A 16,883-nucleotide genomic window follows, 5' to 3' on the forward strand; every position below is an offset into this window, starting at 1 on the left:
AAAAAATATACCAGTAATAAATAGTATAAAAAATTCAGGGAAGCAACTCTAGACATTTTGGGTTTTTTAAAGGAATATATAAATACGTTAAATGTGTTAAAGTTTCAGTTTGTTGAGAAAACACACAAAATGTGAGTTTTCCCATGGAATTTTACATTTTAGGACCACTCATTGTTCCTCTATTTTTAAAAATAGTGTTTAAATTTAAACCAAAACTGTTTTACTTACTGTGTGCAGAAGGATGATGAGTTAAGACACTAATATCTAAGGCTATAGGCAATCAAGTGTATATATTACTATGTAGTTGATATGAGAAGTGAAGTTTGCTTAATTGTGTCCGACTCTTTGTGACCCCATGAACTGTAGCCTGCCAGGCTCCTTTGTCCATAGAATTCTCCAGGCCAGAATATTGGAGTGGGTAGCCATTCCCTTCTCCAGGGGATCTTCAAAACCCAGGGATCGAACCCAGGTCTCCCACATTGCAAGCAGATTCTTTACCATCTGAGCCACCAGGGAAGCCCAAGAATACTGGAGTGGATAGCCTATCCCTTCTCCAGGGGATCTTCCCGACCTAAGAGTCAAACAGGGATCTCTTTCATTGCAGATCTCTTTCATTTCTTTACCAGCTGAACTATCAGGGAAGCCCCGAATTTGAGCATGCATTGGACTGAATGATGGAGATAAGAATTTGGGGGATATAGCAAATTAAAACTTCATTTAAATTATGTCATTCAGTTAAACACTGAGTGGGCACGAAGTAAATACTAGATGCTGGGAAAACTATTTTTCCTAATTGGGAATTGTGTGCTGTATTGGTGAAAGCATCTATTTTTCTTAGGTTTCAGTCTTGGATTCTGGAACCATGTCAACAAAAGATATAATAATGTCTTTTGTCCATGAAGAGGAATAAATATTTCATTCAAGCCTATTTTAAGAGCAAAAGACTCAAAACTTTTAGAATCATATGCTTTATTAATTAGAGAATCACTTGTCCAAAACATTGAAGAACCCTGGGGAATCCAGTAATGTAGATGTGTTTGAATTGATCATAAGCACCCACAAAACCACTATATCATATACCTTTATCTAAGAATTTAAACATATAACCTACATTTGGTACAATAACTTTCCTCCTTTGACATCACAACTTTCAGAGTATCTGGTAATTACTCTGATTCATGACTTTGGGGAAAAAAATCTTTAAAGGTTTATTTTGAGAGATTCTTTTTGCTTTTAGCCATGGAATTTCTGTATCTTAACATTTAGTATTTTCTAATTGTTTTACTTTTCCCTCTTGTTTCAGAGAATTGAGGGTACAGTTGATATTTCAGTTATTACCAGTGGAGTTCAAGCCACAGCAAAAAATGCTTATAGTTATAGTTGTTTACAGACTCCAGTTATAACCGATTTTAGTCCAAAAGTACGGATAATATTGGGTAAGGAATTCTTCAACAAAATTAGTCTTTTGATATATATATGTGTATATCCAGTGCATTGGACAATATATGTATTTGTCTGATGCAATGGACATGAACTTGGGCAAACTTCGGGAGATGGTGAGTGACAGAGGCCTGGCGTGCTGCAGTCTATGCGATCACAAATAGTTGGACATGACTGGGCGACTAAACAGAACAGAACAGAATACATATATAATAATATATGTATTTGTGCCATTTCTGGACAGGCTGTTGAAGCAGTTTCTCCTGCAGTTATGTTTCTTGAAGCAAAACCTGTCACAGGTTTTCTTTTTTAACCATGAACTGGTCTGTTTATTATATCACTTAGAACATATGCAATAAGAAAAATTTAAATTAAAAAAAATTCTTTGCCATCTTCTTTTCCCTGTTAAACAATTGAACATGAATTTTATCTCCCTCTGGCAGCTATCAATTCTTTCACTGATTTTCTTTTACTTCTGAAAGTGTTCAGATCAGTTCAGTTCAGTCACTCTGTTGTGTCTGACTCTTTGCGACCCCATGAATCACAGCACACCAGGCCTCCCTGTCCATCACCAACTCCCGGAGTTCACTCAAACTCATGTCCATCGAGTCGGTGATGCCATCCAGCCATCTCATCCTCTGTAGTCTCCTTCTCCTCCTGCCCCAATCCCTCCCAGCATCAGAGTCTTTTCCAATGTGTCAACTCTTCGCATGAGGTGGCCAAAGTATTGGAGTTTCAGCTTTAGCATCAGTCCTTCCAATAAACACCCAGGACTGATCTCCTTTAGAATGGACTGGTTGGATCTCCTTGCAGTCCAAGGGACTCTCAAGAGTCTTCTCCAACACCACAGTTCAAAAGCATCAATTCTTCGGTGCTCATCTTTCTTCACAGTCCAACTCTCACATCCATACATGACCACTGGAAAAACCAGAGCCTTGACTAGACGGACCTTTGTTGGCAAAGTAATGTCTCTGCTTTTGAATATGCTATCTAGGTTGGTTATAACTTTCCTTCCAAGGAGTAAGCGTCTTTTAATTTCATGGCTGCAGTCACCATCTGCAGTGATTTTGGAGCCCCCCAAAATAAAGTCTGACATTGTTTCCACTGTTTCCCCATCTATTTCCCATGAAGTGATGGGACCAGATGCCATGATCTTCGTTTTCTGAATGTTGAGCTTTAAGCCAACTTTTTCACTCTCCTCTTTCACTTTCATCAAGAGGCTTTTTAGTTCCTCTTCACTTTCTGCCATAAGGGTGGTGTCATCAGTATATCTGAGGTTATTGACATTTCTCCCAGCAATCTTGTTTCCAGCTTGTGCTTCTTCCAGCCAGCGTTTCTCATGATGTACTCTGCATATAAGTTAAATAAGCAGGGTGACAATATACAGCCTTGACGTACTCCTTTCCTATTTGGAACCAGTCTGTTGTTCCATGTCCAGTTCTAACTGCTGCATCCTGACCTGCATATAGGTTTCTCAAGAGGCAGGTCAGGTGGTGTGGTATTCCCATCTCTTTCAGAATTTTCCACAGTTTATTGTGATCCACACAGCCAAAGTGTTAGGATGTCCTAAATCCAATGAAAGATAAGAGATGAGTTGGTTTACTTAATATTCAAATTTTGTACTAAATAATACATGGGCTCTTTTTGTAAAATTTTCTTTCCTTTTAAAATAATAGGAGAAGTTAATTTAATGATTAAGGGTTATAACTTTGGAAATGAACTGACACAAAACACGGAGGTCTACGTTGGAGGGAAATCCTGCCAGGTCCTTCACCGGAACTTCACAGACATTAGATGCCTTTTGCCCAAGTTGTCTCCTGGAAAACATGATATCTGTGTCGAAGTCACAAACTGGGGTTTTGCATCAACAAGGTATGGTAATTTGATATTCAATTATTTTCTCTTAAATGAACCATGTCCTAAGTAGAGTTAAGCAATATGACCCCATGTAAGGCTCCTTGAAATAGCTGTTAATTTTTTTTTTGCAGAGACAAGTTAAGTGCTTCTATACAGTATATTTTGGAAGTGACCAACATGTTTCCACAGAAAGGCTCCTTATATGGTGGAACTGAAATCACTATAATGGGTTTTGGATTCAGCACGATCCCAACTGAGAACACTGTGCTTTTAGGTAATAATTTCATCCTCACAGGAGGGCTGTTATCCTATTTCTCATCTTAAAGGATGTGCTCTGGGTGCCGAGTTATTACACAAATACTCTCAGTCATGGAAGCTTCATATTTTCTATTAATGTATAAAAGGTTAAGTGTATTTGGTTAGCTGGTATAAAAGAAACTAACTGTTTTTGATTTTGATAGTTTGTTATTGTTGTTCAGTCGCTCAGTTGTGTCCGACTCTTTGCAACCCCATGGATTGCAGCACTCCAGGCTTCACTGCCCCTCATCATCTCCAGTAAATAGTCTGAATATTTAATGTGTATCAAACACTTTAAATGAGAGGTCTCTGTTCTAAAAGTAATCAGTACTCAACATAATTACTATCAGAAAAAAATACCAAAGATCCTACTGTGTAATTGGAGCTTTCTAGGGCTTTGACTATCTATTACTTATGCTTCATCTCTGTATTTCTCAAAAACTATTTGAGAAAATGTATTTTCCCCCATCTTTATTCTTTCCAGGGTCCTTCCCTTGCAATGTGACATCATCATCACAAACTGTCATAAAATGTGTTCTACATTCAACAGGGAATGTATTTAGGATTACCAACAATGGGGAAGATTCAGGTATAAGATGGCCTTTATATGTTGTAAATAATGGAGGCATGTTACCTTGGAATTAGATTTTTAATTATAATACTTCAGAGTATTCAGAGCATAAGTATTGTTATCTCTTTGTATAATTTGTTTATAGTTTGTGTAGAATTTATCCATTTGACATAGGGGGCCACATGTAGTATGAATCAGTGGTAGACTTGAGTCTAAGAAGGCTAGGTTTAAAATTTCCAAGTTCAGGAATTGCCATTTGGTTTTATTGCCATTCAGAACCTTCTGAATTACTATAGTTTGTTTCCCATTGTGGGCTTCTAAATAAATATCCAAATTGAAATTATGTAGAATTTTGCATGCCTCAATGCCTGAGAAAATTTTTGAGTTTAAAGAATTGATCATAGCTTTAAAAAATAGCCCCATGTGATATTTCTGAACAATTTTGTTTATTGACTCTAATTTTTTGCAGATTGTCTGCAAAAAAGACTCTGATTGTCTCTTAGTCATCAGTTTTGAAGTTTTGTGATTTATCTTTTCCTTAGCTTCACATTATCTCACTTTCCATTATTTCTGTTTATTTTTATTATGTGTTTGAGTTAGACACATAAAAATTTTATAATGTTAACTGAAATTTTTTCACTAGTGGCAATATTTTAAAAGATAGTTATTAAGAATTTTTCCTACTTTTCCTTTTTTATTTAAAAAAATATGACTTAATTGCTCCCAGTACATGGATTAGGTTATGCCTGGTCACCATCAGTCTTAAATGTGTCTGTGGGAGACACAGTGACATGGCTTTGGCAAGCACATCCATATCTCAGGGGAATAGGATACAGCGTTTTCTCTGTCTCCAGTCCTGGAAGTGTAATTTATGATGGCAAAGGATTTACCAACGGAAGAGAAAAATCTGCATCAGGTATGTTTCCACTTTGCTACATTTTGCATCATGTTTCTTTTTCCCAAATATAATAAAAAGAAATTTGTTTAGATTTAAAATACTTTTGCATAAATAATATATACAAATACAGGATATGGTTTAGTTGACATTTTATTGTTATCACAAAATACTTCAAATTTATAAAATATTCTTAATGAATGCCTGCAAGGCATTTTGTACATCAGAGTTGAGTTTTGATATCAGATATATCTCTTTTCATTCTGAAATAATCAACCAGAAAAGTATATTGAAACAAGCAAAATACAAAGATAACTGAAGTATGTGTTTTAATGATACCAACCTGGTAGCAAGTAATGAATTTCTGTTGATTGAAATCAGCTCTAAAATCAGTCTTCCAGGACAGCTTAGTGTACAATGTGCCTTTTAGACTTCCCATTTTGTTCTTCATGTGTAGCAACTTGAACTTCTTATTCATGAACTATTTTTCATTGCCTGTTGAGTTTTTCTGTAGGAGTCAGTAAGTTATGCCAGATATCACATGTTTTTTTCTAGAAAAATTAATGCTGGAGCTTGCCTTTATGGAATAGAATTTCATTATACAGGACAGCTCTTTTATAGCCATTTTATGGTCTTTTGATAGTCATTTCCTTACTACTTCTGTTGAAATATCATATTCTTGAAAACCTGTCGTCTGTATGTGAGTCTGAAGGATCATTTCAAATTTATTTTCAAAGATGCATTAATTGCTTATATTTATTATGTACAATCTCATTTTATGGCAGGTTCATTTTCTTACCAGTTTACTTCACCTGGAATCCATTATTATAGCAGCGGTATGTTGATGAGGCTCACCCATTTTTCTCCAAGGAGTCATTAACGTTTTCCCAGCTGAAACCAGTCACATTCCCCTGCACCTGTTTGTGGGGGCACTGAAGCCACATATGCTCAGGGTAAGAAGGTTAAAGGTGGAAACCCTGTCACTGTTAAAGATGGAAACCCAGGGGTATGCAGTCTTTCTGAAGTAGGAGGCAGATGACTGGCTCTGACTGTCTCTAACTAGCTGCATGACCTTGAATGGGTCCGGACTGCTCTGAGGCTAGCATTTATTCTATAAAATGAGGATCCCGTTAATACTGTCCTGCCAGTCTGCAGAATCCTCATGTGCCTCAAATAAGATGTAATGTGAAAAAGTTCTGATACTCTGTGAGTGTCTGAAAATATATTAAAATGTGAGATAATGTTATTATTTTATTTTCCCCATAGGATCTGGCCTTAGAGAAATTGAAAAATTAATCTTATATTCACTCTTAACCATATCATCTTTGTCCAGGTCTTTTAACTTTGCAGTGCCTGGGGCTCCTCTTGTCATTTGAAAAATAAAAAGGATTTACCAGAATATAAACCACCATCATCAAAATAGAGTAATGTAGCCTGAAAACAGTTCTTGTTTTAGAATTTTATCCATGACTTACAAGCAGTTCTTTTGTTTAAAGGCAGACCCGTGAGTTTGCACTTGGGAAGCTCTGTGGCAGGCTGCCAAGCAAGAGAACCCTGTGTGCCCTGAACAGTACCAGGGTTGAAAATTCAGAGAGATTGCTCTTTGAGCTTTCAAGTTGTCTTTCCCGTCTATAAGCCACATTAGTCCATCCGTCGGAACACTAAATGAATTGATAACAATTACTGGACGTGGCTTCAGTAATCTCACATGTGCTAATAAGGTAAGACTATAAAGATCTTCTTTTTACTTCTGTATATGCATACAAGGAAGATGTTTCATCCAGAACCTCATAGTTTAATTTATAGCAGCTCAAAATTACGATATAATTCATATACCATACAATGCATTTATTTAATGTGCAAAATTCAGAAGCTTTTAATATATTCACAGAGTTGTGTATCCATTACTGTGGTCAATTTTAGAATGTTTTCATTACTCCTGGTGACTTACCTGGTGGCTCAGACAGTAAAGCGTCTGTCTACAATGCGGAAGAGCTGGGTTTGAACCCTGGGTTGGGAAGATCCTCTGGAGAAGGAAATGGCAATCCACTCCAGTACTATTGCCTGGAAAATCCCATGGACAGAGGAGCCTGGTAGGCTACAGTCCATGGGGTCGCAAAGAGTAGGACACGACTGAGCAACTTCACTTTCACTTTCATTACTCCAAAAAGGAACCCCATGACCCTTAGATATTATCCGCAACCCCTCCATACCTCTGGCCCTCCCTAGACAACCATGAATCCTTCTGTCTCTGTGGATTTGCCTCTTGTGAATATTCTTATAAATAGAATCTTAGAATATGTGGTCATTTGTGACTAGCTGTATTCACTAAGCATAGCGTTTTCAAGGTTCATCCACGATGTACCATGTAACAGTACTTCATTTCTTTTTCGGCTGAATAATATTCCATTGCATAAGGTATACAGTTTATTTATCCACCCATTTGCTCATGGATATTTGGGTTCTTTTCACCTTTTTGGCTATTATCAATAATGTAGCTACAAATATTTGTGTATGATCATAGTTTAGGTTTTTAAAAAATATTTATTTATTTATTTGGCTGCTCTGAGTCTTAGTTGTGGCATGTGGGATCTAGTTTCCCAACCAGGATCGAACCCAGGCCCCCTGCACTGGGAGCCTGCAGTTCCAGCCACTGGACCACCAGGAAGTCCTCATAGTTTAGTTTTAAGGTCAATCCAAAATATACCTTAATCAGTCTCCCAAATTAATTTTATGAATAAAAAGTTTTCACATGATCGATTTTTCAAATTTAGTCATTGCTAATGCAAAATCTAAGTTCATGCTCGAGTAATGTATTGACTTGTTCGTCTGTTCACTTTACTTTCAGGTTAACATTGGTAGCTATCCTGTGTTGTAGAAGAAAGTAGTAACAATTCCATTGTGTGTCGTATTGACCCTCAAAACTCAATGGATGTTGGCATCAGGGAAATTGTCTCAGTAACTGTCTACAACCTGGGCACTGCCATCAACACACTGTCCAGTGAACTTGATAGGCGGTTTGTACTTTTGCCAAACATCGACATGATATCACCAAATGCAGGGTCAACTACAGGAATGACCAAAGTGACCATAAAAGGCTCTGGATTTGCAGTTTCTTCTGCTGGTGCACAAGTCCTGATGGGTCATTTTCCATGTAAAGTTCTGTCAGTGAATTATACAGCCATTGAGTGTGAAACATCTCCTGCACCCCAACAGCTTGTGAAAGTAAATCTCCTAATCCACGGGGTGCCTGCTCAGTGTCAGGGGAACTGCAGCTTTTCCTACTTAGAAAGCATCGCTGTGTTTGTAACAAGAATCTTCCCAAACTCTATCCAAGGATCTGAAAAAGTTCTTATTGAAGGGGAAGGTTTTGGCACTGTCTTGGAGGACATTTCTGTTTTCATTGGAAACCAACAGTTCAGAGCAATCGATGTTAATGAAAACAACATCACTGTTCTCATGACTCCCCTTCCGGCTGGACTTCATTCTCTTAGTGTGGTGGTGGGAACAAAAGGCTTGGCTCTGGGAAACTTGACTGTCAGCAGCCCCACAGTAGCATCTGTCACCCCGACTTCTGGAAGCATTGGGGGTGGAACGACTCTGATGGTCACAGGAAATGGCTTCTCTCCAGGCAACACCACAGTCACTGTTGGGGATGAACCTTGTCAAATTCTTTCTGTCAATTCCAGTGACATCCACTGCCATACCCCGGCAGGGACGGCTGGAAGGGTCAGTGTGAAGATCTCTGTGAATGCAGTCGCTTACCCGCCTCTGTCATTTATGTATGCCTTGGAAGATACTCCACTTCTCAAAGGAATTGTCCCAAGTACAGGTACTCCAAGACCTGCCTTTTGGGTGTCTTGATATAATATGATCAGTAATATTTGTTAGCATAGAATTGAAATAATATTTACAAATGAATATAGGATTGTTTTTAGACAATACCTCTTAATCAATATGTGGGATTTGAGTTCTGTATAGTCTCTGTTTTGTGATTATTTTTTGTATATTCTTGGGCTTCCTGGTGGCTCAGATGGTAAAGAATCTGCCTGAATGTGGGAGACCTGGGTTTGATCCCCAGGTCTGAAGATCCCCTGGAGGAGGGCATGGCAACCCACCCAGTATTTTTGCCTAGAGAATCCCCATGGATAGAGGAACCTATGGAGTCACACAGAATCATACACAACTGAGCAACTAAGCACAGCACGAGTGTCTATTTTGTGATTATTTTTGTACATTCTTGAGATGATAATTGTAGTGAAATTCCCACTTCTATTTTAAAACAAAATCCCCATGAACTTGAAACTAATTTTGAAATGAGGAAGAAATAGCTGGATATCGATGGATAAAATTGGTCATTAGTTTGTGTCATTGGTGTTGATATGGCACAGAAAATACCTGTTAAAATTCATAAGTAGTCGTTCTTTTGTTTCCATGAAACTTCAGTTGATTATTAACACAACAAAATTCTTCTTAAGGGAGTAATTGGCCTATTCAGATGGAAAAATATTATAAAACAATATTTATTCAATTATTTGGTGTGAGTTGTTTTTCTAAGCTAAGAATCGATGGAGTGACTTCTTGATCCTTTGTCACTGTGCTGTGCTGTTTCTGATCATCTTCAAGCTGTTGGAATGCTTATGATCCATGTAATGAATTCTGGAGAGGCAGCTATAGTCTCGTGGCTGAGAACATGGCCTAGATACCTGGGTTCACATCTTCTCTGTTCTACTTTTCAGTGGTGAAACTTTGGATACGTTTCTTAAAATATCAGATTCCTTATACATGCAGATACCTTTCTCATAAGGTTATAGAAGTTCATTCACATAATGCAACTTAAAAGTTCCTTTAATAAAATGGAGGCATGTTACCTTGGAATTAGATTTTTAATTATAATATTTCAGAGTATTCAGAGCATAAGTATTATTTATCTCTTTGTATAATTTGTTTATAGTTTGTGTAGAATTTATCCATTTGACATAGGGGGCCACATGTAGTATGAATCAGTGGTAGACTTGAGTCTAAGAAGGCTAGGGTTTAAAATTTCCAAGTTCAGGAATTGCCATTTGGTTTTATTGCCATTCAGAACCTTCTGAATTACTATAGTTTGTTTCCCATTGTGGGCTTCTAAATAAATATCCAAATTGAAATTATGTAGAATTTTGCATGCCTCAATGCCTGAGAAAATTTTTGAGTTTAAAGAATTGATCATAGCTTTAAAAAATAGCCCCATGTGATATTTCTGAACAATTTTGTTTATTGACTCTAATTTTTTTGCAGATTGTCTGCAAAAAAAGACTCTGATTGTCTCTTAGTCATCAGTTTTGAAGTTTTGTGATTTATCTTTTTTTAGCTTCACATTATCTCACTTTCCATTATTTCTGTTTATTTTTATTATGTGTTTGAGTTAGACACATAAAAATTTTATAATGTTAACTGAAATTTTTTCACTAGTGGCAATATTTTAAAAGATAGTTATTAAGAATTTTTCCTACTTTTCCTTTTTTATTTAAAAAAATATGACTTAATTGCTCCCAGTACATGGATTAGGTTATGCCTGGTCACCATCAGTCTTAAATGTGTCTGTGGGAGACACAGTGACATGGCTTTGGCAAGCACATCCATATCTCAGGGGAATAGGATACAGCGTTTTCTCTGTCTCCAGTCCTGGAAGTGTAATTTATGATGGCAAAGGATTTACCAACGGAAGAGAAAAATCTGCATCAGGTATGTTTCCACTTTGCTACATTTTGCATCATGTTTCTTTTTCCCAAATATAATAAAAAGAAATTTGTTTAGATTTAAAATACTTTTGCATAAATAATATATACAAATACAGGATATGGTTTAGTTGACATTTTATTGTTATCACAAAATACTTCAAATTTATAAAATATTCTTAATGAATGCCTGCAAGGCATTTTGTACATCAGAGTTGAGTTTTGATATCAGATATATCTCTTTTCATTCTGAAATAATCAACCAGAAAAGTATATTGAAACAAGCAAAATACAAAGATAACTGAAGTATGTGTTTTAATGATACCAACCTGGTAGCAAGTAATGAATTTCTGTTGATTGAAATCAGCTCTAAAATCAGTCTTCCAGGACAGCTTAGTGTACAATGTGCCTTTTAGACTTCCCATTTTGTTCTTCATGTGTAGCAACTTGAACTTCTTATTCATGAACTATTTTTCATTGCCTGTTGAGTTTTTCTGTAGGAGTCAGTAAGTTATGCCAGATATCACATGTTTTTTTCTAGAAAAATTAATGCTGGAGCTTGCCTTTATGGAATAGAATTTCATTATACAGGACAGCTCTTTTATAGCCATTTTATGGTCTTTTGATAGTCATTTCCTTACTACTTCTGTTGAAATATCATATTCTTGAAAACCTGTCGTCTGTATGTGAGTCTGAAGGATCATTTCAAATTTATTTTCAAAGATGCATTAATTGCTTATATTTATTATGTACAATCTCATTTTATGGCAGGTTCATTTTCTTACCAGTTTACTTCACCTGGAATCCATTATTATAGCAGCGGGTATGTTGATGAGGCTCACTCCATTTTTCTCCAAGGAGTCATTAACGTTTTCCCAGCTGAAACCAGTCACATTCCCCTGCACCTGTTTGTGGGGGGCACTGAAGCCACATATGCTCAGGGTAAGAAGGTTAAAGGTGGAAACCCTGTCACTTCTGTTAAAGATGGAAACCCAGGGGGTATGCAGTCTTTCTGAAGTAGGAGGCAGATGACTGGCTCTGACTGTCTCTAACTAGCTGCATGACCTTGAATGGGTCCGGACTGCTCTGAGGCTAGCATTTATTCTATAAAATGAGGATCCCGTTAATACTGTCCTGCCAGTCTGCAGAATCCTCATGTGCCTCAAATAAGATGTAATGTGAAAAAGTTCTGATACTCTGTGAGTGTCTGAAAATATATTAAAATGTGAGATAATGTTATTATTTTATTTTCCCCATAGGATCTGGCCTTAGAGAAATTGAAAAATTAATCTTATATTCACTCTTAACCATATCATCTTTGTCCAGGTCTTTTAACTTTGCAGTGCCTGGGGCTCCTCTTGTCATTTGAAAAATAAAAAGGATTTACCAGAATATAAACCACCATCATCAAAATAGAGTAATGTAGCCTGAAAACAGTTCTTGTTTTAGAATTTTATCCATGACTTACAAGCAGTTCTTTTGTTTAAAGGCAGACCCGTGAGTTTGCACTTGGGAAGCTCTGTGGCAGGCTGCCAAGCAAGAGAACCCCTGTGTGCCCTGAACAGTACCAGGGTTGAAAATTCAGAGAGATTGCTCTTTGAGCTTTCAAGTTGTCTTTCCCCGTCTATAAGCCACATTAGTCCATCCGTCGGAACACTAAATGAATTGATAACAATTACTGGACGTGGCTTCAGTAATCTCACATGTGCTAATAAGGTAAGACTATAAAGATCTTCTTTTTACTTCTGTATATGCATACAAGGAAGATGTTTCATCCGTAACCTCATAGTTTAATTTATAGCAGCTCAAAATTACGATATAATTCATATACCATACAATGCATTTATTTAATGTGCAAAATTCAGAAGCTTTTAATATATTCACAGAGTTGTGTATCCATTACTGTGGTCAATTTTAGAATGTTTTCATTACTCCCTGGTGACTTACCTGGTGGCTCAGACAGTAAAGCGTCTGTCTACAATGCGGAAGAGCTGGGTTTGAACCCTGGGTTGGGAAGATCCTCTGGAGAAGGAAATGGCAATCCACTCCAGTACTATTGCCTGGAAAATCCCATGGACAGAGGAGCCTGGTAGGCTACAGTCCATGGGGTCGCAAAGAGTAGGACACGACTGAGCAACTTCACTTTCACTTTCATTACTCCAAAAAGGAACCCCATGACCCTTAGATATTATCCGCAACCCCTCCATACCTCTGGCCCTCCCTAGACAACCATGAATCCTTCTGTCTCTGTGGATTTGCCTCTTGTGAATATTCTTATAAATAGAATCTTAGAATATGTGGTCATTTGTGACTAGCTGTATTCACTAAGCATAGCGTTTTCAAGGTTCATCCACGATGTACCATGTAACAGTACTTCATTTCTTTTTCGGCTGAATAATATTCCATTGCATAAGGTATACAGTTTATTTATCCACCCATTTGCTCATGGATATTTGGGTTCTTTTCACCTTTTTGGCTATTATCAATAATGTAGCTACAAATATTTGTGTATGATCATAGTTTAGGTTTTTAAAAAATATTTATTTATTTATTTGGCTGCTCTGAGTCTTAGTTGTGGCATGTGGGATCTAGTTTCCCAACCAGGGATCGAACCCAGGCCCCCTGCACTGGGAGCCTGCAGTTCCAGCCACTGGACCACCAGGGAAGTCCTCATAGTTTAGTTTTAAGGTCAATCCAAAATATACCTTAATCAGTCTCCCAAATTAATTTTATGAATAAAAAGTTTTCACATGATCGATTTTTCAAATTTAGTCATTGCTAATGCAAAATCTAAGTTCATGCTCGAGTAATGTATTGACTTGTTCGTCTGTTCACTTTACTTTCAGGTTAACATTGGTAGCTATCCCTGTGTTGTAGAAGAAAGTAGTAACAATTCCATTGTGTGTCGTATTGACCCTCAAAACTCAATGGATGTTGGCATCAGGGAAATTGTCTCAGTAACTGTCTACAACCTGGGCACTGCCATCAACACACTGTCCAGTGAACTTGATAGGCGGTTTGTACTTTTGCCAAACATCGACATGATATCACCAAATGCAGGGTCAACTACAGGAATGACCAAAGTGACCATAAAAGGCTCTGGATTTGCAGTTTCTTCTGCTGGTGCACAAGTCCTGATGGGTCATTTTCCATGTAAAGTTCTGTCAGTGAATTATACAGCCATTGAGTGTGAAACATCTCCTGCACCCCAACAGCTTGTGAAAGTAAATCTCCTAATCCACGGGGTGCCTGCTCAGTGTCAGGGGAACTGCAGCTTTTCCTACTTAGAAAGCATCGCTGTGTTTGTAACAAGAATCTTCCCAAACTCTATCCAAGGATCTGAAAAAGTTCTTATTGAAGGGGAAGGTTTTGGCACTGTCTTGGAGGACATTTCTGTTTTCATTGGAAACCAACAGTTCAGAGCAATCGATGTTAATGAAAACAACATCACTGTTCTCATGACTCCCCTTCCGGCTGGACTTCATTCTCTTAGTGTGGTGGTGGGAACAAAAGGCTTGGCTCTGGGAAACTTGACTGTCAGCAGCCCCACAGTAGCATCTGTCACCCCGACTTCTGGAAGCATTGGGGGTGGAACGACTCTGATGGTCACAGGAAATGGCTTCTCTCCAGGCAACACCACAGTCACTGTTGGGGATGAACCTTGTCAAATTCTTTCTGTCAATTCCAGTGACATCCACTGCCATACCCCGGCAGGGACGGCTGGAAGGGTCAGTGTGAAGATCTCTGTGAATGCAGTCGCACCGCCTCTGTCATTTATGTATGCCTTGGAAGATACTCCACTTCTCAAAGGAATTGTCCCAAGTACAGGTACTCCAAGACCTGCCTTTTGGGTGTCTTGATATAATATGATCAGTAATATTTGTTAGCATAGAATTGAAATAATATTTACAAATGAATATAGGATTGTTTTTAGACAATACCTCTTAATCAATATGTGGGATTTGAGTTCTGTATAGTCTCTGTTTTGTGATTATTTTTTGTATATTCTTGGGCTTCCCTGGTGGCTCAGATGGTAAGGAATCTGCCTGGAATGTGGGAGACCTGGGTTCGATCCCCAGGTCTGGAAGATCCCCTGGAGGAGGGCATGGCAACCCACTCCAGTATTTTTGCCTAGAGAATCCCCATGGATAGAGGAACCTATGGAGTCACACAGAATCATACACAACTGAGCAACTAAGCACAGCACGTAGTGTCTATTTTGTGATTATTTTTGTACATTCTTGAGATGATAATTGTAGTGAAATTCCCACTTCTATTTTAAAACAAAATCCCCATGAACTTGAACTAATTTTGAAATGAGGAAGAAATAGCTGGATATCGATGGATAAAATTGGTCATTAGTTTGTGTCATTGGTGTTGATATGGCACAGAAAATACCTGTTAAAATTCATAAGTAGTCGTTCTTTTGTTTCCATGAAACTTCAGTTGATTATTAACACAACAAAATTCTTCTTAAGGGAGTAATTGGCCCATTCAGATGGAAAAAATATTATAAAACAATATTTATTCAATTATTTGGTGTGAGTTGTTTTTCTAAGCTAAGAATCGATGGAGTGACTTCTTGATCCTTTGTCACTGTGCTGTGCTGTTTCTGATCATCTTCAAGCTGTTGGAATGCTTATGATCCATGTAATGAATTCTGGAGAGGCAGCTATAGTCTCGTGGCTGAGAACATGGCCTAGATACCTGGGTTCACATCTTCTCTGTTCTACTTTTCAGTGGTGAAACTTTGGATACGTTTCTTAAAATATCAGATTCCTTATACATGCAGATACCTTTCTCATAAGGTTATAGAAGTTCATTCATATAATGCAACTTAAAAGTTCCTTTAATAAAGAACTTATTAAATGTTGGGCTTTTTAAAAAAGTCTTTGTTAGTTTATAGTGTCATGGGTAAGATATATTCTCTGCTTTCAAGAAGCTTGCTATTGACATTTTTTGTTAGACATCAAGTTTTCTCATTTAGAATTTTAAAAAGTAAATATTAGCAATAACAATGGCATCAGTTCAGTTCAGTCGCTCAGTCATGTCTGACTACTTTGCAACCCCATGAATCACAGCATGCCAGGCCTCCCTGTCCATCTCCCCCATATATTTGTAATCATTGCAAATGAAGAACTAGATATTGACATATGCTCCTTATTTCCATGAACCATTTCTGTCTCATCTCACTTTGAATGTATTTTTGAAAGCAGCATATCTGAAGATAGAAGAGACTTGTAGACAAGTGAGAACTGAGCTATTTTATTTACTGAAGAGACACAAGGTACAGATAGTTCTTAGAACAATGCTTCCATTTGAACAGTGCAAATACTAGACAAGATTAAAACTTTAAGACCTTAAAACATTTTAAAATCTTATATCCTAAAACTATTCTCAACATGAAAGATCTCATTAATATCTATGGTCTTTAAAATGCCAACTTACATTTCAGTGATGCTTACTATGGTCAATTATATGGTTATTTTTACTATCACTAGTTGAATTAAAAACCAACTACTACTTGGTGATTCTGCATTTGTAACAAGTTATGTTGATTAATATCTATTCACTTATTGTTTAGGTATATAAGTATGTGTTTGGATGACCTGTGAAAAATTCCATATGTGTAATGCCCTCAATGCTTTTTGTCAAAAGAAGGAAGAAAGGAAACAGAAGGATTGAAATACTTTATTCCAGTTTCATTTTTTCAAGGCATTAACATCAACATTCATCTATGTCTTTAATTCCTTCTTTCTGTGTTGATTATCGTACACCTAATTATTTATATATCATGATTTGTTTATCAAGTCATGTATATTGAAAATATCTGAGTGAAGAAGAAATAGTTCATTCCTCAGAAAGGTTGCAAATATCAAGAAAGTACCAAAAGTTTTACAAAATAAGTTTCATCCCTGAAATATACTCTAACCCACCACCCACTGCTCAGGCATTCATTTCATCTTCCAGGCATTCGTCCTTCCTTCCTAACTCTAGATCTTGTCTATTTTATTCTCTCTTTTCCATTAACCTGAATTATGAGTAACTTATAACTTCCATCTGTAGAATGGACAGATGCACTGGAAAATAATAAACATTGTTA

The 16,883-nt window shown here is 37.2% G+C and overlaps 1 protein-coding gene across 1 annotated transcript in view; it reads left to right on the forward strand.

Moving 5' to 3' along the window:
- PKHD1L1 (PKHD1 like 1) overlaps nucleotides 1-16,883 on the forward strand; it is a 184,318-nt gene that overhangs the window by 73,965 nt on the left and 93,470 nt on the right. The window contains exons 31-38 of the mRNA XM_014480419.2: nucleotides 1,304-1,436; nucleotides 3,117-3,312; nucleotides 3,429-3,571; nucleotides 4,079-4,183; nucleotides 4,893-5,081; nucleotides 11,552-11,722; nucleotides 12,270-12,496; nucleotides 13,627-14,608. Coding sequence (XP_014335905.2) covers nucleotides 1,304-1,436; nucleotides 3,117-3,312; nucleotides 3,429-3,571; nucleotides 4,079-4,183; nucleotides 4,893-5,081; nucleotides 11,552-11,722; nucleotides 12,270-12,496; nucleotides 13,627-14,608 — 2,146 coding nt within the window. The remainder of the gene's footprint in view (nucleotides 1-1,303; nucleotides 1,437-3,116; nucleotides 3,313-3,428; nucleotides 3,572-4,078; nucleotides 4,184-4,892; nucleotides 5,082-11,551; nucleotides 11,723-12,269; nucleotides 12,497-13,626; nucleotides 14,609-16,883) is intronic.

The sequence above is a fragment of the Bos mutus genome, chromosome 14, assembly GCF_027580195.1.
Source record: "Bos mutus isolate GX-2022 chromosome 14, NWIPB_WYAK_1.1, whole genome shotgun sequence".
In the NCBI taxonomy this organism is placed as follows: Eukaryota; Metazoa; Chordata; class Mammalia; order Artiodactyla; family Bovidae; genus Bos; species Bos mutus.